The sequence below is a fragment of the Papaver somniferum genome, chromosome 7 (genome assembly GCF_003573695.1).
Source record: "Papaver somniferum cultivar HN1 chromosome 7, ASM357369v1, whole genome shotgun sequence".
Lineage (NCBI taxonomy): Eukaryota > Viridiplantae > Streptophyta > Magnoliopsida > Ranunculales > Papaveraceae > Papaver > Papaver somniferum.
In genome coordinates this window covers 16,816,310-16,838,485 of record NC_039364.1, presented here as the reverse complement: position 1 = coordinate 16,838,485, position 22,176 = coordinate 16,816,310, and the positions used below count along the sequence as shown (strand labels likewise).

Here is a 22,176-nt window from a genome sequence, read left to right as displayed (position 1 = left end):
TTCCTAGCGAAAAAGAAAAGTTATCACAAATTATTTATATAAATATCTCCAAGAAGAAAGAACCAGATTTACCTTTATTCTTTAACATACTCGGTAGTCAGTAGACTGAGTCTAGAACTATGAAAATGGTAAATAAGCTAATAAACATTGTTTTTAGACTTAGATGTTGTACCATTATGGAATCACGTTAACTAAAAGTCAGAAAATATTTATGTATACCATTGTGTCACCATATTTTGGTTTTTTAGATTTTCTGTATTGGACACATTGAGACGTATCTATATCGGACATACGTTGAGATATTTTTGCAATCCAGATCGTATATTATGGGAATTTGCATTGAGCGGTCGAGTCTTTAGCGAAAGATAGAGACTCTAAGTTAGTTTTCAAATCCCAATGGTTCTTTTTATCATACTCCCAAGATGGTTTTTCTGGATCACAAACTGATATGCATGCTCAATTCGCGAAGTTGGAACTTATAAATAATATAAGACTAGATGAATTGTTCTCAATTTAACTCTCCTAAACGAATTGATTCAGTCATTTCGTGATCTGATCGATTTTTAGATATTCCTAGATATTTTTATTTTCCTAGTACACGAATTGTTTTTGACAGTGTGCGAATCGTTTATTTATTAGAGATTTTTGGATACTTTTTTGTAAAATGAGTACACAAACTGATTTGGATAGTTCACGAACTTATTGAAACACAAGCTACCTGATCTGAGATGACAGAGCATTCACGAACTGTTTTGGACTGTTCACGAACTATTTCGGTTGTGTGAGTTATTATACCCTGTCTTATGCTTGAAGGTTCCCGGACAACTAAACATTGTTTTTGGGATAACCACTTGGTGCACAACGTGTATTTCAACTAATATGCAATTCAAGAAACCTTCGTGTATGCTTATATGATCAATATATATATATATAAGTTAAGCTTGTGTATGAACTAGGTCCCAAGGTTCGAGACTAGACTAGGTTTTGGGGTTATTCTTCACATTGCAATTTCCTCGTTATCAAAATTTCTAGTGTCTTGGGTTATTTCATTTTTGAATTATATTGTTTATCTTTACCATAGAAATATCACTAGAAATATATACTTAAACAACCTAGGAAGTTTAAAGCTCAAACTGTACAGAACCTACAAGATTTATTCTCGTGAGTTCGTATTTTGAAATATGGATTACAAGACTTGTTCTTGTTGGAGTTTGGCTCGTATATGATTCGGGTACATAGTAGGTTGACTTTTGGATATTGATGTTTTAAATCGTTTAAGTAAGCTTGTTTACAATTCGAGTACATGATCTCAAATGTTGATCTATATTATTGACTGTAACAAGTTTGTCCATACAGGTTTCCGAACGAGAAGGTGTACTTGATACCCTCTCCTTTTCAAAAAGTAAATTCGAAAATGAGATTACAATTAATATCACCCAGAAAATGCACAAATTTTTGGATACCACGCAAAAAGGAACATCACATATACTCCATATATTCTCCCCCATTTTTGTCACAAAAATGAAAAAGGAACGAAAAATACAACAATTATTTCGAATGGCCCTTTCAAGTTCATAATAAATCGACACAACCTATAAGAGTCTAAGAAACATACCACTTTTGATAAGCGAAACTAAATCCGAGACTACCCGAGTGATTGATTTAGTCTCTTATCAATAAAAAATTACCCGCAGTAATTTTCCCCAGGTCGAACTAAGATCAGAATTAATGTGGTTACCTGTAAGGGCCCAATTATACTCAAATAATTGTATCTATTTCGATAAGCAAAAAATAAGATCATAATTAAGTTAGTTTGTTTATCAGGAAAGCGATTAACTAGAGTAATTGCCTCCAGATTTCGATTAGCCAAACTAGAATCGAGATCCATCTGGTTACTTATTAGGAAAGCAATTATCAGAAAATAATTATTTCCACAACCACACTCCCTGGAAATATATATTACTGATCGCAAGTTCTAAGTAGAACTCGACCTGTATATGCTATGTATTCAATAAATACTAAGTTGAAAGCACAAATGATAAAAATAAATCAAGTCAAGTCTGTAGTTACTTGCTTCGAACTGAAGCATGACGTCTTTGTTTTTTTCCGATACGTCTTCAGGTTCTACTTTAATAACGAGCACAAGTCTCAATATTTCTGTGTTCCTTGTCTCACCTAACAAAGTTGACACTAGTAATCAAATCAATAGACGACTTCAACTTATGGAACTAAACTTGACAACCAAAGTTTACATACCAATCCTTGGTGGGTTTAGCCAAGCGATGCTATAACAATAATCATCATATGTTTAATAAAAACGGTTATATTTGGTTAGTTATTTTTAGGTTAAAAACAAGGTTTGACTTGAGTTTTTGGGTTATATTTATTTATTTTTAAAATAATTAAATTAAAAGTTTAAAACTATAATCTCGGTTGTATTTTATCCAAGTATGGTTTGTATTTAGTCACTGCCATAATTAACATGTGTTTTTACATGTAGATAAAGATTTTATCTTATCATGTATTTAGTCACTGCCATAATTATACAAAGAGACATAAATTTGTAATAACCGTTCACTACTTTTTATTGAGAATCAAAAAATATTTATATGTTAAACTTAATCAGCATTGTTGTTCCTAAAAATATTTTCATAGTAAAAAAAATTATTAAGTTGTATCGTAAGGAACTTTAAGAATACGTTATTACTTACCCGCATATATCGTACTAAAAAGCGGTAAAATAAGTTACAAACAACAATTACTGATTCTCTCTGTCCAAAAAACATGAAATATGGAAGACTTGTTTTGCAGAGGAGATTCAATAATCCAACCCAACCCCAAGAAAACGTTACAAGAATCATCAGCTCAAAAGAAATGGGAGAACACATGTATCATTGCTGGTAAAATCCTGATTACATATATAAATATTTACTTTGAACCGTTTGAAGTGACCAAACATATCAATATAGAATGGGTTAATCTCATCCCAACATTCAACACTAGTCCTTGATAATGATTGATATAGTTTAAAGTTTGAGAATAAGAAAGACAAGAAACAGGTCATGGTTTCAGCACCATGGTTGATCTTTCATCCTTACATAGTGAGAATTAGGAAATATGATAAATCATAAGCTTGTGCCTTTTGTTTTTTGGAAACGTTTGTTTTGCAGTTCGGAAAATTGCAACATGTAGTATTATCTTTATGTAATGATGATTTGGCATAAAAAATAGTTTAACTAAATATTTAATAAATGTGTTGGAAAAGTTATAAGTTAATCGAGAAATAGTTACAAACAAATAGTTTAAGACCGCCAAAGTCAATGGTAGAAGAGATTCGTGCTTTGTTTGTGAGATAAGTGGGACAACCACAGTCACAAGGCAAAAAATGGTATTACGTTTTTCATGGAATGATGAGGATGAGTAAATAAAATTCAATAAAATAAAATTGATTGCAAGCCTGTATTTCATTGTATCAAACAAAACAAATGGAAAATCAATGATTCACTTTGCCTATGGCCGTCATAACCACATAAATCCAGAAATTCATATTGGACGCATGGTAGGCTTTTAAGAGTGTAAGAAAATAATACAATGAAGAAGCCTACTTGTTAACCGCAAGTGCACGGTGTCGGTTGTATACAGGGAAAATACTGGTCATTTCCACAGGGACTTGGGTGTGAGTTGAAGCTTTCTAAGCTAAGCTAGTTCTCTAAGCTAAGCAGTGGCAGTGAACTAATGAATCAATGATTGTGACAGTGGCAGTGATAGTGACAGTGGAAGTTAAACAAAGGCAGTGAGCCTAAGGCAGTGAACTAGTGCAGTGAATGAAAAAGATGCAGAACTGTGTGAAGTTACTAAGGCATTGAATCCACTTCTTGGTCCTAAGCTAAGGCAGCATCTAATCGAATCATATCTTGTTTCATCTCAGGAAATACTATAATGGGTGATTTATCAACTAATTTTACTAGCATACCCCTAGCATCAGCTGTCTTTCTACAGCACAGCTGATCACATGCTTACTTGTAACAACCAATCAATCTATCAATCCTAAGGCATTTGAGCACAATCCTTCTAATGGGATGAATTCTTAACCATTATCACTCACTTACCCCTAGCATCAGCTGTGTTTCTACAGCACAGCTGATCACAGGCTTGCTTGTTCAAATGGCTACTAGCAGTCCTAACTCATTTTTAGCACTACGAGAACAATGACATGATTACTAACTATCTTAACATACAATCAAGAGTTTCATCTAAACCCTAGCACATGAAATTAGAACATGATAAACATAAAGAGTAACTGAAATTGAAATTTAGAATTAGAATTAAAACAGAAAATTACAAAACCTAACAGTGGAGAGCACTGGCTAATCCAGGCCTCCAAATGGTGCTCTGGCTAATCCAGGCATACCCACAACAACACAAAACACCTTCTATTTATACCCAAATTAATCAATTAGGGTTCCTACACAAAAATCCCCAAATTCCCCCAAATCAGGGCAGTTAGGGTTTCGAAATCTTACCCATACTTCTCGAATTTCACTCATACGCTTCTACCCACTTGCGTCTGCCTCTCCTAGACTTCCTCCATGCGTCAATTTCAGCTCTAGGTTACCTACTTCATCAATCTCCCACGCTTAGGGTTTCAGGGAGAGAAACGTGAGAGAGTGATGGAATATGGAGCTAGATGGAAAGGGGGGTGATGGGTTTTAGTGGTTGGAGTGGTTGTGATGTTTTGGTGGAATTTGGTGGCTGGCAGAGACGAGGGTGTGGTGGCGATGGAGTTGGTGGATCTGTTGCAGAGGGATGGGGGAGAAGATGGAGAAGAAGGTGGTCGATGGAAAATTGGGTAAGGTCTATTTGGCTGACGGGTATAGGTGTTAGGTGCTCGGGTGTTGGGCGGTTGTAGCAAATTGGATGAACAGCGAGGATGAGCCGTGGGATGTGGAGATGATGGATCGATCTAACGACGATATGGAAGGAAGCGAGGAGCGACCGTTGGATGCGGAAGTACAACGAAACTGACGGCTCAAGATGGAGTTAGGTGCTATAGTGTTTTTCAGGATCTTCAGATTTTGATGCACTATGATGAAGCGACCGTACGATGCTGAGATGATCCAATCCGACGGCTGAATATGAAGGCGGGTATGGATATTGGAAATGGGTTTGGGTGAGGGTTTTGGGCCTTGGGTATGCCAAGCCCATATCTTCTTTAAGAACAATTCTTCCTCTTCAAGCCCAGTTCTAGCCTTTTGGTCTTGCGCACAACATTCTTCGCGGCTTCCTTGTGTGATTCCTCTTGGCTTCCACCACTTTTCTGCTCTTTTTGCTCCGCTATTCATCCAAACTTTATTTATTACCTAAAAATGCAAAATTAGTTAATAAAAATATTTATTCTTGAAAACAAAGAAAATACAGAATATGGGATAAAATGTAGAATTAATGCACAAAAGATGAGTTAAATGCCAACAAAAAGATATAGAAATATGCACTTTTTAGGACTCATCAATGCACTTCTGCTGCCAACAACATTAGCAATTTAGGGCTTGCAGTTCTTTTTTCCTTTTTCTTGAGTACTTTTTGTTTAGATCTCTGAAAAATGTTACTTGCCCATTGTGTATTTCAACCAAATGTTTCACATAGTGGTCATGTCTCATCAGTTCACCAAGGCCGCAGAAACCACACTCTTTTGTGAGTCTCCAAAACCTCCTCCCCAAGGATTTGTCACTTTCTCCTTCATTTTTATTAGAAAATAAACAAGTATTAAACCCTAAATTTATAATCAAAAACGTAAAATGGTAAAGGATAAGAAGATGATGATGTCTTAGTGATTGTTTACGTTGATAATTTTGTGGAATAACATTTGCGTTTGGTTGTTGATCACAACCACACAATAAAAATGGAAAAAAGAAAAAAAAAAGGTAAGAGAACATCAATATTTTTTTTTCCTTGGTCATCCGTTGTCTGTTTTGTTGGCTCAATTATTTTATCAATTCTACATAGTCAACTTCACTTATACGATGAACAAGTGTGATACTAAGCACCAAACCACTGAATCACTTGCGCTTTGTTGACTATATTGTATATATTATATATATTTCATCCCACAAACTCGTATGACTCTACAACTCAATTACTCTCACATAGAATTATGTTCAAAATCTTATAAGTTAGTGTATGAATTTTGTCTGAATTTATATGTCAAAAAAATTTCACAAATTGTCTCACTTTTCTCCAAATTACAAATAGTCCACGAATACAAAATTTACTTTTTATTAGGTGGAATGATAGTTCAACTTTCCATTTATGATTAGATTGATAGCTAGGCATTTTAACAATTTAACCATAATCATATTTGTATTATCTATTGGCTCAATACATACAATGCCTTTTATCGTGCCAAATGTTGCGAAGTGACCACTAAAGACCAAATTATGAAAGGGTAAATAAATATTACTCTCTTCATTGTCCAAGAATTTTTTTTGAGTTGCTTTACCGATGTAAAGTCTTAAGCACTCAACCCCTTTTGATCGCCTTCCAAACAGTAAAGGAACAAAGATGTTTGGTAAGTACTCCAATAATCTTTTATAAAAAGATTCGCTCAGTTTTGCACAAAGGTTCTTCCGTTTAAAGTTTAAACTAGTAAACTCCTTTGTCGGGTAAGATCAATCCAAATCAGTAAGTTAGATTCAGATTCACAACTATCAAATTCATATATTGAAGAATACCACCGAATGATAGTTGCCGATCAAAACGAGTATATGATCAAATCTATCAAAGATAAATCAAATCTAAGTCGGAACTCAGCCGATCAAGATGTGTGCAAAAATCACGAGATACGAAAACCAATAAAAAAAATATTCTTTTTTTCAAATCTTTAATTTCCTTCTTTTGTACCCGCACATCACAAACTTAAATCTACTTATAATCGATCACACACAGAACGGAGTCTGTTAATAATGCATGATCACAAGTTGTCTTTATATCTAACGACATTCCTAAACAACTCGTAAATACTTTGATCTAGTTTGAGTGACCCTTATGTCATAAGAGAAGGTTCTTAAGAATAGTCAAACTAGGTGCAATTAAAGTTTCAACAACCGTTAGTCAATCAAATCAATAATCGAATACTAAAATAACAATGCGATTATCTAGTTTCCCACCAACGAAACTCGTAGAGATTCTTGATCCCACAGAAGTCTTTAAACACGCGGTTGTAATATATGTCGCCTAATTAAGGTACTTTCCTCTCCGGATAGACAACTCCACCAGATACAACACGAATGAAGTTTGCAAGAACTGCAAACTCATTATAAACCAAGGTTGTTCGGACAACAAGGAAATTTTAACCGAAATATTTTCAAGATACGCAATAAGTACCTAATTTCAGTTTTCATATTTTCAATTTAATAGCGAACCTATAATCCGAGATCTCTCATTAGAAAATATCTAATATTAGTTTAACACTTAACTAATATAACTTTCTAAGAGATGTATTGATTGGTTGGAAAATCAAGGCCTGTAATTCAAAAAAATTAATTAAAAGATTCTTAATATTTCGGATTGGGATAACCTTGAGTATTAAGGAATATATTTGGATAATAAAAGATAAGAATTGTAATTATGCCCAAATTATGTCGAAATCCATAATTTTCCTATTTAGCAAACCCTAATTACAAACTCACACAAAACCATAAAGTGATATGTGAATATAGAGGATCGGTTTTAATCTTGGGACCGGTTCTACCATGACTCCTAACATAGATTAAGATCGGTTCTACCAAGTCTACGAATATAGGTAGACTACCAAGAATCCCAACAATAGCTAGGATCGGTTCTATCAAGTATCCTAATATAGGTAAGGATCGGTTCCACCAAGACTCTCAACAATAGTTAAGATCGGTTCTACCATGTATCCCAAATAGGTAAAAAACGGTTCTCCCATATCTCTTAACATAAGTCAAGATCGGTTCTACAAAAGTTATTACCTAGGTTGCAATTGGTCATCCAATAAATCTTCAATGAGAACCTGGCCAAAACGCCTATTGATTTCCTTTCGATTACTAAAAAAGTTTCATATACGTACTTCCTTTAAACATATGTAATCAAACATAGTTTCATAAGATGGAATCACACCTATATCCAATACACAGTCAAGTAACGAGTTACATAGATTATGTCGATATCACATTTACAAAGTTCAAAAGATCAACGCTATACTTCGTAATCAAATATTCATCCTTGGCACTTTGATCATAATATAAAATGACCAAGGCGAATACTAGAGTATTAAATATAACCTCGCATGTTATGTTTTCAATCTAAAACGACAAGTTTTAAGGGCACCCGTAAAAGTTTATAAAGGCACCCAGAAAATTACTATTCACACCCAAATAAACTAAAGGGACTCCGCAGTCGGATAAGGGGCACTCATTTTCTTCCCAATTTGAATTATGTCTTTTGGAGGGAAAATAAACTGCAGGATTAAGCTTCCGTAATAGGAAGGGTTTTAGAGATATTCAAACGTTGTAACTTATTGGGTTTATTCTATTGGGATAAACAAGTATAATATGGGTTTTATAGTCTGTTTGGATAGCACACCATAAATAACTTTTCTAAAGTTAACTTTTTGTGAAACAAAATAGTTTTATTTCTGACTTCGACTTCTGGAGAAGTAGAAGCCAGAAGCAGATTTTATCCAAACACGTTATTAAGTTCGACTAGAATTGGATGAATATGATTGGAGTTGAAACATGGAAATAATAATCCGGGGTTTCCTACTTTGATATTCTGTGGTTATATTTTTGGGATTTGCATGAAGATAATCCTCTAGCGTTCTTTTCTATTCAATTTATAGGAGTTTGGAAAGACTTGGACAACACAACAACGCGCAAAGAAGGTATTTTTTTAACTTGGCAGCGAAGACATAGAATTTCGAATTTCATCTATAAACTATAATGTAAGTATACTCTACTCATACTAATTGATACGAAACACTGAGTGCGGGATGTACAAAGGGAAAATTAGGTGCATGCCCAAAAAAAAAAAATTCTCATTGTCAGGCCCACAAGGCCACAATTAATTTTAGATACCGTGACACCCAAAATTATCGAAATTATTAAGAATCAATACATAACTCGTTATGCAGCCTAATTTTTCAGGGGTATAATCGGCAAGGCAAGTTGGATATAACATATCTAAAAATTCGCGCCTTGGAATTTTACAAATTTTATATCGTTGGAAATCTTTTTAAGAAAGCTACGCAACGAGTACAAACAACAATATCACATTTTTGTTTTTCACGAAAAAATCGGAAGTGATCATCATTTTAGGCAAATTTTTCGAAAACTAACTACATAACCATTATGCAGCCACCAAAAAAGATGCATAACACATTCTGCAGACGCATAACGAATTATGCAACCATTTTCTCGACTGCATAACAAAGCCATGCATCCATAACAAGTTACATAACCATTGTTTTGGTTGATTTTAGTGTGTACATAAAAAATTGATGCAATATGCATCAATATTTACGGATGCGTATCAGGTTATGCATCTATTTTATCGACGCATAATACATTATGCAGTCATATTTTGGGATGCATAACAGGTTATGCATCCATTTCCATGACTGCATAACATGTTATGTAGATATTATTGTAGGTGCATGACAAGTTATGCAATCTTACTTTTTGTTGGTTTCAATACTAAGAAAAAAGTAGCTGCATAACGTGTTATGCAACCATTTTCGGGATCGCATAACAAGTTATGCAACAACTTTTATAGATACATAACAAGTTATGTATCCATTTTTATAGCTGCATAACAGGTTATGCATCCACTACCCACCTACAAACTCCCATTATGCACAGACCAACTGTGTTCAAATTTGATGGTAGGGAATTCAAATTTTACAGTTCCACTAAAATTATATAACAAAGGGAAAAGCAGTAGCGTTAGTAGTGGTACCTGATACGCCCCAACGAGGTGAACCATAATGCAGACGTTAGCAAGGACAACTAACCACATTGGGTTATAAATCCCAGAGAGCATGTTCCCCGGAGCATCATTTCCATATGCAGCATATCCAAGGCACCCCACATAAGGCATAGAACACAGTTGCTGTCATTATACTTATCAAGTTTGCCATCTTCATCTTTTTGTTCTCCGCTGGACCCATCATAGTATCCTAATCAATTACACATCAAAAAAACCCTCATTAGCAACTAATATGTGTCAATCCAGCGGATCATTTTAATTTTTGGAATAAAGAATCCCGATAATGTGAGTTTGAGTTCATACTTGAATTTCCATCAAGATGAGTGAAAATGAGAATGCAACTTGAACATCACCAATTGCACTGAAGGTACTCCATACTTTATCTGCTACTGAAAACTCTAGCCCAATTTCGACTCCAGTCAAAGATGTCTTCCCAGTATTTCCTATATTTAACATTGTACTCAATCAAGTAAAAAATCTGAAGAAATTTACGAATAAAATAACATTGTGAAGGCGGATACATGTTCACTTTTATCCACCATCAAAAGTTCACCGTCTTCTTATGCTAATTCAGGTTCAAAAAAATCTAATAGATTTTTCAATCTTCTTCAGGTTCTAAAACCCGTAATCATCGATAGGAAATTTAATTTTTTGTCCATAATTTCTTCAAACACCGCCACTAGAACCAACTCTTCTAATTCTCGGCATCACTATCTTTCATCATCAAATCAATGGCAACACATCAGTTCTCAACCAAATCCAAATTGGATTGGTACCCAATTTCTGATTCTCGCTCGTCTTCAATTCCATGTGCGGCAAATACCTATCCTTCTTGTCCTTATTGAATTCTCTCTAACAAATTTGACATCAACCACCGGGATCACTTAATTGAATCAACATCAGATTTACACCTTGTCCAAACCTTATTAGATCTCGCCTCCAACCCTCGTACTCATGGTTTGACGTAAAACTAGAATTTTACCTGACAAATAAACTCCATGAACCAGAAAGATTATAATTTCTTCATTGAATGAAAGAGAGAAACCTAATTTACATTTAAGGGATACGGGGAAAATTGAAAAGCAGAATTTTTAAAAAATATGGGTTTAGGAGTGATAGGGTCACCAACTACTGAGGATCTCCCCCTAATCTTAGATATGTCGTCGGGGGGTTCGCCGCTGTTTATTGTTGTGCTTACACACTAGGTTACCCTTCTCCGAAAGCTCCGAGGGACCACCTACCTCTAGTGTCATATCCGGCCGCCGGTTTAAAGGGCATTCACATGCCCTATTGTTAATAAGCCCCTAAACAACTCATTTATAAGAGAAGGTTCTTGCTAATGGGAACACGAGACCTGTACCAAAGCTAGGATTGGACACCAATTTTGGAAGAATGACCGCAATTTTTCCTCAAAAAATAAGGGCGTACCTAAAATTTTCTGCCCGTGGGTTTTACAGTGGAGAAAAATTGAAAAATGGATCTCCCTGCAGTTTTCACATGTACAAATTCAAAGGAAAACAAGTTTGCACAATGGGCTTACAAGCCCACTTTCTTTACAATTTTAGGCTTGAGAGCCGCACATGATTTCTGCTGCTTGTGACCGACCAAACAAGCTCGAAATCAAACTCCATTCTTACATTTCATAATATAACAAAGTCACCACCAAAATTCGATGCACACATCGCCGCTAAGCAATAAAGTTTCAGCAACGTGTCCATTGGCTCAACTCAGTCCTGCTTCGGTGAGTCCACCACAGTCTTCTCTTTGTCTTCCTCCTTTCTCCGATCCAAAATCAAAATCATCATCCTAAGATTACCCAACAATCATGTTATTCTCCGATTCAACACTTTCAACTCTAATCCTACTCTTAATCACTTCAATTTCCCTACTCCTACTCTTTTCGCCATCCTTACACAACACCACCAATCTTCATCACCCACTCTACCTCACTTTCACAGACAGTTCCTCCATTTCAAACAACCTTCAAATCCTCACCACTAGGCCGCACATAGCCGGTTCATTACCCAACGCCGATGCCGCTTCTTTCGTCCTCTCCACCTTCAAATCCTACTTCCCTCCCCACATCAATTCCCACATCGCTCCTTACCAAGTATCCTTGACGTACCCTCACTTTAATACGTCCTCATCCGTACCCGCGGACAAATTTCAACCTCACCCAGGAGAATTACTCCAAAAACCCGTATGCTCATGAAGAGGGCCAACGTTCCACGCCTACGCGAAATCCGGTACGGCTGTTGGACCGGTCGTGTATGCGAATTACGGGAGCGTTGAGGATTTTGAAACGCTGAGAAGGATGGGTGTGAATGTGTCGGGTACGGTTGTGTTGGCGAGGTACGGGAAGATATACCGTGGGGATATCGTCAGCAACGCCTATGATGCAGGCGCATTGGGTGTTTTGGTGTATACAGATAGGAAAGATTATGGTGGTCCGGAGAGTTTTCCTGATGACAGGTGGATGCCACCGAGTGGGGTCCAAGTCGGGACTGTATATAATGGGGCCGGTGATCCATCAACACCAGGATGGGCTAGTACTAGTTCTTGTGAAAGATTATCAACGGATGAGATTGAACAAGGAGGTGAAGTTCCTCTGATTCCATCTTTGCCTATATCAGCTGATGATGGTGAGTTAATTCTAAGGTCATTAGATGGACAAGTGGCAAAGGATGATTGGCAAGGTGATTCTAATGCTCCAGTTTATAGAGTTGGTCCTGGTCCTGGAATTTTGAACCTCACTTACAATGTAAGTATACTTTACTCATGCTATTACTGCATATGTTATCAAAATGGTTTGTGCGGGGATTCCAACTATCAACCTCAACTGGCTTTGTGTTTCTCACCCTTTTCATAGGTTGAATTTGATTTTCTTTGTTTTTATGGCAGGGAAAATATATTATTAGCAAAATAGAGAATGTAATTGCTGAAATTGAAGGAGTTGAAGAGCCTGATAGGTATTGTTTCAAACTTCATCATTTATACTTCAAGCAAGAACCTGTATTCGTCTGAAAATGAACTAAATATGGCGCCTCTTTGCGCCGAACAGTACTATACATGCTTGAGCTTTGACATACTAGAAATGAACATTTGGTATTGACTTGTTAGAAACAATGGGAAAATGTAACGCATTTTGATGAAGTTTAGTGACTTTCTTACAGATTCGTGATTTTGGGTAATCATCGAGATGCATGGACATTTGGTGCAGTTGATCCTAACAGTGGAACTGCAGCATTACTAGATGTAATATATCTTGATTTTCATTGACATGAGACATTGTGCTGGTTTGAAAGAATTAGTATTTTTGTAACATATGATTGTGAAAAATATAAATGTTTGCCGTTGTGCTAGTGTAGGTTGCTAGAAGACTTGGTAAAATGCAAAAGACTGGATGGAGACCAAGACGAACGATTATCTTGTGCAATTGGGATGCTGAGGAGTATGGCTTGGTCTGTCACTCTGTCATTCAACCTCAAAACATCGAATGTGCTGGCAATAATTGAAATTTTGATGTAGGCAATATTGTTCTTGTTCTTGTTGTAGATAGGTTCAACAGAATGGGTTGAAGAGAATAGAGAAATGCTGGCATCAAGAGCTGTTGCATATTTGAACATGGATTGTGCTGTCTCCGGACCAGGATTTCAAGCTTCCGCAACTCCTCAGCTTGAGGAACTACTCAAAGAAGTTGCTCAACAGGTAATTGCAGCTATAAATCTATATTAGCAGAAATAATACTGCTGCATATGATGTAATTGCTCATTTTTCTTAGGCCAGCAAAAATAACAGTTAGTTTTTCCATTTTGACAATGTTTCACTCTTTTTTAAGGTTCCAGACCCGGATAATTCCTCGCAAACGATATATGATTCTTGGACTGGTTCTAAAGGCTCCCCTACAGTAAGGCTTCTGAACAATTGACTAGGCTTCTAAAAAATTATAATTCTGATTTGGGTAATTGAAGTATGCTGAATGCATGCTTGTTTCATCAATAGACATTTGATTGCCACATTATAGACTTTCTTAAAAATGAATCAGTCAATCCCGATATTTTTGTTTTGAAATTTGGGAGATTAGGAGGTGGAGGGTCTGATTATGCACCGTTCGTTCAACATGTTGGAGTGTCTGCCATTGACATGCTCTTTGGGGGAGGTATTTTACCACTCCTCTTTTTTCATATTTTTCAAACCGTCCAGAGAGATAAAATTGTACTCCACTGGGTTTGATCAATTCGTTGCAAGTACATATGTTCTTTTAGAATGTTCTTAGACATCAGTAATGGAAAATGCTTCAAATGTAGGGCATCCTGTCTACCACTCTATGTATGATGACTTCACATGGATGAGAAAATTTGGCGATCCTATGTTCCAAAGACATGTTGCAGGTACGTCTTGCTTCCAACTCAGGATATTCGTTTCTTCTATATGTATGATCTTTGAACATGAAACAACCCTGTTCCAGCTTTTTAAATCAAGATTTGATGTTGAATAACTCATTGTTACAGATTCTTTTGCATTACTATTAGTTGATTTTGAATAACTCAATTTCCACTCAGCTGCAAGCATTTGGGGACTAGTTGCTCTTCGACTTGCGGATGATGAGTTCTTACCTTTTAACTATCTCTCTTATGCAAACGAACTTCAGGTATATGTGTACACTCAAAACCAAAGTTATATCTCTTCACCAAAGCGATTTCTTTACGTACATTGTATTTCTTCATTTATCAACTAATTTGCAATTGACAGAGAAGCACAAAGGAACTAGAAGACCAACTCTTGGGCAAGAATGTGAGCCTCCTACCGTTGTACAGATCAATCCAAGAGCTTAAGAAAGCTGCAGTTAAAATTGATAAACAGAAAAAGGTAATCATTTCAATTCACACAAGTATTTCGTAATGTGTCTGTGAAGTGAATATTGAACTAAATAGCAGAAAGAACTCCAGGTGTTGGAAGACAGGAAAGGTTGGGCATCCCTGTGGAGAAGATATCCCTTCAAAGCAAGAGAGTTGAACGATCGATTAATGATGGCAGAACGGGCTTTCACTGACAGAGACGGTCTCCCCGGGAGGCCATGGTACAAGCATTTGGTATGCGTCTCATTTCGAACAAATTTTCAAAATCACGGTTCTTGTTCGTATAATTTTCTATTTCTTTCACATTTTGTTTTTCTTTTCTACAGATTTATGGACCATCAAAATATAATGATTACGGGTCCAAATCATTTCCTGGGATAGATGATGCCATTGAAAAGGCAAAGACCATGAACACTTTGGAATCATGGCGCCCAGTGCAACATGAAATCTGGAGAGCCTCTAGAGCCATAACACAGGCATCCTTAGTCCTCAACGGCAAACTAACATGATCCGTACATATCAATATTGTTCCACACTGACAGTACAGTGGTTTGCTTTGACAAAAAGAGTTAATCAGGTATTTTTCAGTGGTACATAAACTTGCTTTAGCCATTACTGCATCAAGTGTACATTTTGCAACTGTCAAAAACATAAACGGTCTACAAACAAAACTACTAATACGTATTCATCGAGGAACTAATTTAAACTATATCATGCCACTATTCCAGTCCAATCAAACATCACCATATGCGTAAAACCCTTTCTAATACGGCAAATAGATACACTGATGGTGACGCTGATCATAATCTTCTGTTAAGGACAAAATATTACAACATTTTCTTTCGAAGGTCTTAGTCTAAAGTAGTACGTAAAGTTTAGTGATACAACTAACAACAGGGTCTTCAAGGTTTCCCACTTTCCGCTTTCCCTCTACCTGTTAGTGATACAGGATCCAGGAGCCATCAATATTGATTTTAGTGATACAGGTAGAGGGAAAGCGGAAAGTGGGAAACCTGTATCACTAAAATCAAAATTGATTTTGTCATACGACTCGTACCACAAATGACTGGAATTGGACTAACCATGAGAGATTTTACAGATTGTTGCGAAGACGAAGTATACATGATTTCTGGACATTTTTGTTTGATCCTAGAATCGTGCATTATAATCCAGGAATATATATTGCTCATGCAATGCCACCAACATGCAACTTTTTTTCCCGACAAGATCCACCAATGTGGCTTGTGCATTCAGTTGCAACATGTTACTCTTGTTACCTTGTACAGTTCCTTGATATTTTGTGTGTTTCTATAGTGTTTCTCCAGCTTAACCTTAACAAAATCTGTGTACATATATATAACTGCGGTACCTTCGAGTATAACGAAACGTGACAATTTTAAATCAATATTTCAGATATTAGAAATGAAGGCAACTATATGTTACCGGGAGATCCAATCTGAAGTAGTGGGTAGCTAGCTGGCCTTGGAATCCGGTCATGTGAAGCTTCGTGACGATGCTAATGTTTGTTTAACAGTGGGTGGGAATTTCTAACTTCATAAGAAGAGAATCGCAGAAGTACAAAACCATGCGACTAGTTTTCATCATCATTCATTTCATACATCCCCTGTCTCTTTCAATCTTTCTCCAATTGGACGTCCAGTTTATCTCTAGAAGTTTGTCTACATGATTGATCGGGACATTATTAGTTAGAAATTCACCAACTATGGACTATTCGGAAAACTATTACCTTTGTTCAAACATTGAGAAACTTCTTGCAGTTTGCCTTGAAAAATTTTACACCACTAAAATGGTGCCAATTTTGTTAAAAAGTTGCATGGTGTACAAAAATCATATCTATATATGTTTCTCATTGGTGCGCGTGCCCGAAAAGCAGAAATGTTTCTCTCTGCAAGAAAAACATTATCAATAAAATATACGGTCTACAAAAAAGCTAGGATTCCTTGTAATGATGTTCCTCCATAGACCAATTATATACGTCGTATCGCGTATTCGCTTTATAAAATAAAGAGGAAGGGTTCTTCTTCTCCATTGTCATTCCACCTGCTTGCTTATTGCAGAAGAGATGAAACCTCACGCTGTTTTCATTCCAGTCCCAGCACAAGGTCATGTAACTCCGATGATGACACTTGCTAAGCTTTTCCACTCCAAAGGATTTCATGTAACCTTTGTCAATACAGAATTCAATCACCAGTGGTTAATAAATTCCAGAGGAGCTGATTCTGTAAAAGGTTTACCTGACTTCCGGTTCTAGACAATCCCCGACGGTCTTCCTCTACCTGAAGATTTAAATGCTACTCAATACGTTCCAGATCTCTTCCGCGCTCTCAGAGACAATATGCTATCACCCTTTCGGGATCTAGTCAAAAAGTTGAACGACAACAGCAAGAAAAGTTTATCGTCAACATCTTCTGAGGACATCCTACCTCCTGTTACATGCATCATTTCGGATGGGATGACGCGTTTTGCTCTCAAAGTTGGTGTGGAATTGGGTATCCCAGTAGCTCAATTCTGGACTGCTAGTGCATGTGGACTCATCTGTTACTTACATTTTGCTCGACTCATCGAAAGAGGTCTAGTACCACTGAAAGGTAACAATTATCTTAATGTTGAATGATTCTAATGATTTGAGTTCAGTTCAGGATTTATGTAAATTTATAGTCATAGTTAACTGAAGTTTTAAGTATGTGCATGAAATTGTTGGCAGATGAGAGTGATCTAGCAAATGGGTACCTAGACACCAAAATTGACTGGATACCGGGAACGAAAGATATCCGTTTAAGGGATTTTCCTGGTTTTGTTCGGACCATGGATATAAGCGACATCAACTTTGACTATTATATAACAGAACTTGCAGGCATGAATGAAGCTACAGCTTTGATTATCAATACGTTTGACGCTCTAGAGAAGGACGTTTTGGATGCACTCAAGTCTGATCAGTTATCGCTACCTCCTCTTTACACAGTTGGTCCTATACACCAATTACTTCACCATGATGTCACAGGAGAAAGTATGAAAAACAACTCAGGTCCAAAAACAACGTCTATAGGGATCAATTTATGGAAAGAAGAAACTGAATTTCTTAAATGGCTTGATTCGAAAGAACCCAAATCAGTTGTCTATGTTAACTTTGGAAGCATCACTACAATGACAGCGCAACAGCTTATCCAGTTTGCTTGGGGATTAGCTAATAGCAAACACCCTTTCTTATGGATAGTTAGATCGGATATTGTAAAAGGAGACACCACAACATTGCCACCGGAGTTTGCAGATGAAACCAAAGAAAGAGGCCTCTTAGCTGGTTGGTGTCCACAAGAAAAAGTATTAAATCATCCGTCTGTAGGCGCATTTTTGACACACAGTGGTTGGAATTCAACAATAGAGAGTGTTTGTGGGGGAGTTCCGGTGATCTGTTACCCGTTTTTCTCTGAACAACATACGAATTGTAGGTACTCGTGTGTTGATTGGGGAATCGGAATAGAGATTGATCATAAAGTGACAAGAATTGAGGTTGAGAAGTCGGTGAAAGAACTACTGGAAGGAGAAAAAGGCAAGGAAATAAAGCACAGAGCCATGGAATGGAAACAAAAGGCCGAAGATGCCATTTCACCTGGTGGCTCCTCCTTTGCCAATCTAAATCAATTAGTTAATGAATTGTTAGAAACAAGTAAGCAATCAGGAGGAATAAGAACCGGTAGTGTCGCCTAGGAAAAAGAGTGTGTCGCCTAGCTGTATGGTCGCCTAATGAAAAGCGTGTAGATGTGTCTCGCCTAGCTGTACGCATTTTTAGCCATCATAATTCTCATGATCCGCATGGTTTTCATTTTTTCTTCTTCTTTTGCTTCTTATCTAATTTAAGCTTGTTTTAGCTTATCTACTTGACCAATGTTAGGAATTTGGCTTGAAAATCAACATAATTTGTAGTTGCAGGAAATCCTACGACCACATCCTTAATGAAATCTAAAGAACAACTCAAGTGATCATCATAAAATTCATAAGAACATTCATTAGATATTCAATTTGGATACAAAATTATGAGAAAGCTCTAACTTGGAGAACAAACAATCTTTCTCTCTCTTAAATTCCTTGTCTAAGCTCTCAAAAAGATCTCTCCCAATACAAGGTCGCTCGGTCCCTTATATAAGGATTTACATAGTGGATGACAGCTAATAAAGCCCTTACTTTCGGATCTGGCGTGCGTCATAAACGCACGCTTATACTGACTCTTCTCGCACATACTCTATTACATCACACGATCTTCACACTTTACTCGTGATTAGGCTGACGTCACCCGATGCGTCATTCTGAATAAGCTGTATGCGATTGTCTTCGCTTGGTCTTGATAATCAGTACTTCGCATATGTTATTAGTGCGCGGTATTTTGTATCTACATTTTTCCTCTTCTCATGTCGTTCTTTTGATAAAGAGAGCGATATGAGAAATCTTAATCTATTCTGTCGCACCCGTTCATCTTTTCATATTCTCTTCTGCCGACAAATTTCCTTGATTTAGGTATGTTAACTTACGCGTGTGTTTGAGGGTGAAAATGGTTTCTGCTGGTTTTGGTAAATTCGTTTGTGTGGATGAGAAACGAGTCTAAACCCTAAACAATGTACTGCACGAGAGTACTTTTGATTCGAGAGATCAATCTGTACAATTCTGGCCTAAACAAAGAAATGGATGTTCCAGGCTTGCTTCGGTCACAAAGTGAAGGAGAAGGGTTGGTCATAAGGAGGGAAGCGAAGAAAGTGTAGAGACCACAATCGTTAATTCTGAAAGTGTGGTTGTTTGTGACTTGTATCAGAAAGTAGAACTGGCTAGCTGAATGAAAAGCTATCAGGTGATTTCTGGATACTGTGTTGCTCTCATGACCAAAACTTGTTTTTTGGTGGAAATAGGTGAGACCTATTTATACCAGTCGCAACAAAACGTACCCTAGTCTCGTAGGTATTAGAAACGATTGAGTGGTGGAAGCGTGGAGTAACGTGTAACGCAAGGAATTTATGTTTCCATAATAAAGGATCCGTTTACACCATTACTTCTTGCCATTACTAACCTCCCCGCTTTATGACACTTTCTTGTAACAGGCGTATTGCACGCCGCACGCTGTAAACCGCCAGACCAATACCCTGATGAGTGTCCCCCAGTTTGTGACATGTTTGATGTCTCGAGTGTTTTCGTGGAAAACATGTAGCACTTTGTTACGTGTGGCAAATTAAAATTGAGAGGCTTGCCGTAGGAAAATAACATGTGATGATATTGGTTGGTCGCCTGAAACTTTCCACAAGCCTGCCATCTCGGTGGCGAACTTCGATGGCTGAGATCGCATCTCATGAGGAATGGTAGTCGTTGATTTTGGCTATCTTGTGTTGGCACCTGATAATGGCGCAATGGCGTTTTGGTGTACGCCAGTGGCATTGCGGCATGGTTGGCATGTGCAGCGCCCCCCAAACTTGCAGCTGAATAATCCAAGAGATTAGTTAAATAAAGAGGCACTACGAATCTAATTCAAATACTTAAACATTCAATTAAGAAATCTTCTACAAAACTAACCTCGCTCAGAGTATATATACATGAACTTCTCTCAAATGATACATATGCAATAGTCAATTGGTTTACAGATACAATAAACAACATAATAAACATAACAGAAGTTAACTAATTAACGGAGTCAACACTTGTGGATTTCGCTGCGCAACTCTGATCTGTCTCTGAAAACTGAAAGTGAGAATAATTGATATTTAACTTCTAAGTAATCATAAACAAGATTAAGAAAAACAATAATGTTCTTCCCAGACATTAAATAGTGACCAAGTCACTGAGATACACAAACACGAATATGGACAAGCTCTTTCTTCAAACAATGTATACTATGGTTATGCAATTCCGAACTCGCAAATCCACACCTAATCGTAAATATGGATGTCGACAATTCCGAACGCGCAAACTGTCAACCGATATAAACATAAAAGCTGAATTCATGTATATATAAATGTTAAAGAGCATATCCTCACAGAAGTAAACAAACATGTATATGGACAAACTCCTTCTTCAAACAATGTATACTATGGTTGTGCAATTCCGAACTCGCAAATCCACACCTAATCGTAAATATGGATGTCGACAATTCCGAACTCGCAAACTGTCGACCGATATAAGCATAAAAGCTGAATTCATGTAGATATAAATGTGAAGGAGCGTATCCTATATACCACAAGTGGAAATTCGTATTTCCCATAACAACTCATATGACAAACAAACATTACAAGTCCTTTCCAAAACATGGAAAGATTAACAAAATCAACAGAAGTATAGTAATGCAATTTAAACAAAACATGGAATGCACACTAGACAATGCATGAGTTTGTCAAGCATAAACTTTTGTAAAAGAAACAACAATGGTTACAAAAGAGTCAAATGTATTCCCACTTCTTTTGATGACAAGCCAAGACTACCTCGAGATCCACAATCCACTGGTTCATCCTTGAATCGATCGTTGTTAATATATATTAACTGTTAACACATAAGCAATCTAAGAACTTAGCCAATAGGATCACACAGTAATCATAGTACAATATCATACAACTTTCTTGTTATAGGCTAAGTGAAATAACTAATGATTCTAATTCTGTCAATGGTTCTATAACATGGTAATATATACTTTGGGCATAAATAATTATTTACTTATCCAAATGAGGTTAAATTGGGTGTCATCGGAAATCCGTCGAAAAACCCTACAACTTTGCAGAAGGAACCGAAAGCTAATTCGGACCATGAAGGGTCAAAATAATCAGACTACTAAATATGGCTCTAAACCTATCCCACTGGGCCTCACCCTGTCCGGCCCATTAACCTTTTTGACTGCCCCATTGGGTCAACCCACGACCCGGTTGTAAACTTGCTCCTAGATCCGAATTGGTATGACTCAGTCACTAACTCGCCGAGTTGACTCTGTCAATTCTACAAACACAAGACAGGCATCTAAAATACTTGTACGCAGCACAAGCACCAATCTTTCGGGGTCTACCAAATTCACAACTTTTATCCAAATGAAACTCCTAATGGCGTCGATAGAAAGATTACAATCTCCTCAACAACTTTGTAGCTACAATCGGAAACCAAATCCGAATCTAACATACACATAAACGTCCATTAACATGCCTACTCACCACAGTTTCCAGATTTTCAGTCAGAACGATGCAACTTTGAAAAATCATAACTAATTCATTACTTATCCAAAATGAGTGAATCGAAGTTCTGTACAAAGAGGAAATACTCATCTATAAGTCTAATTTTA

At 36.9% G+C, this 22,176-nt stretch overlaps 1 protein-coding gene and 1 pseudogene across 1 annotated transcript; both read left to right on the top strand.

The window, feature by feature from the left end:
- The first annotated feature begins 11,707 nt into the window (after positions 1 to 11,707).
- LOC113296335 lies at positions 11,708 to 16,772 on the top strand (annotated as a pseudogene).
- Positions 16,773 to 16,891: 119 nt separating this feature from the next.
- LOC113296334 (7-deoxyloganetin glucosyltransferase-like) lies at positions 16,892 to 18,702 on the top strand. Its single transcript, XM_026544643.1, has 2 exons — positions 16,892 to 17,470; positions 17,587 to 18,702. Exons 1-2 carry the CDS (start codon positions 17,218 to 17,220, stop codon positions 18,585 to 18,587), a joined length of 1,254 nt encoding a protein of 417 aa, XP_026400428.1. The 5' UTR covers positions 16,892 to 17,217; the 3' UTR covers positions 18,588 to 18,702.
- Positions 18,703 to 22,176: the final 3,474 nt, after the last annotated feature.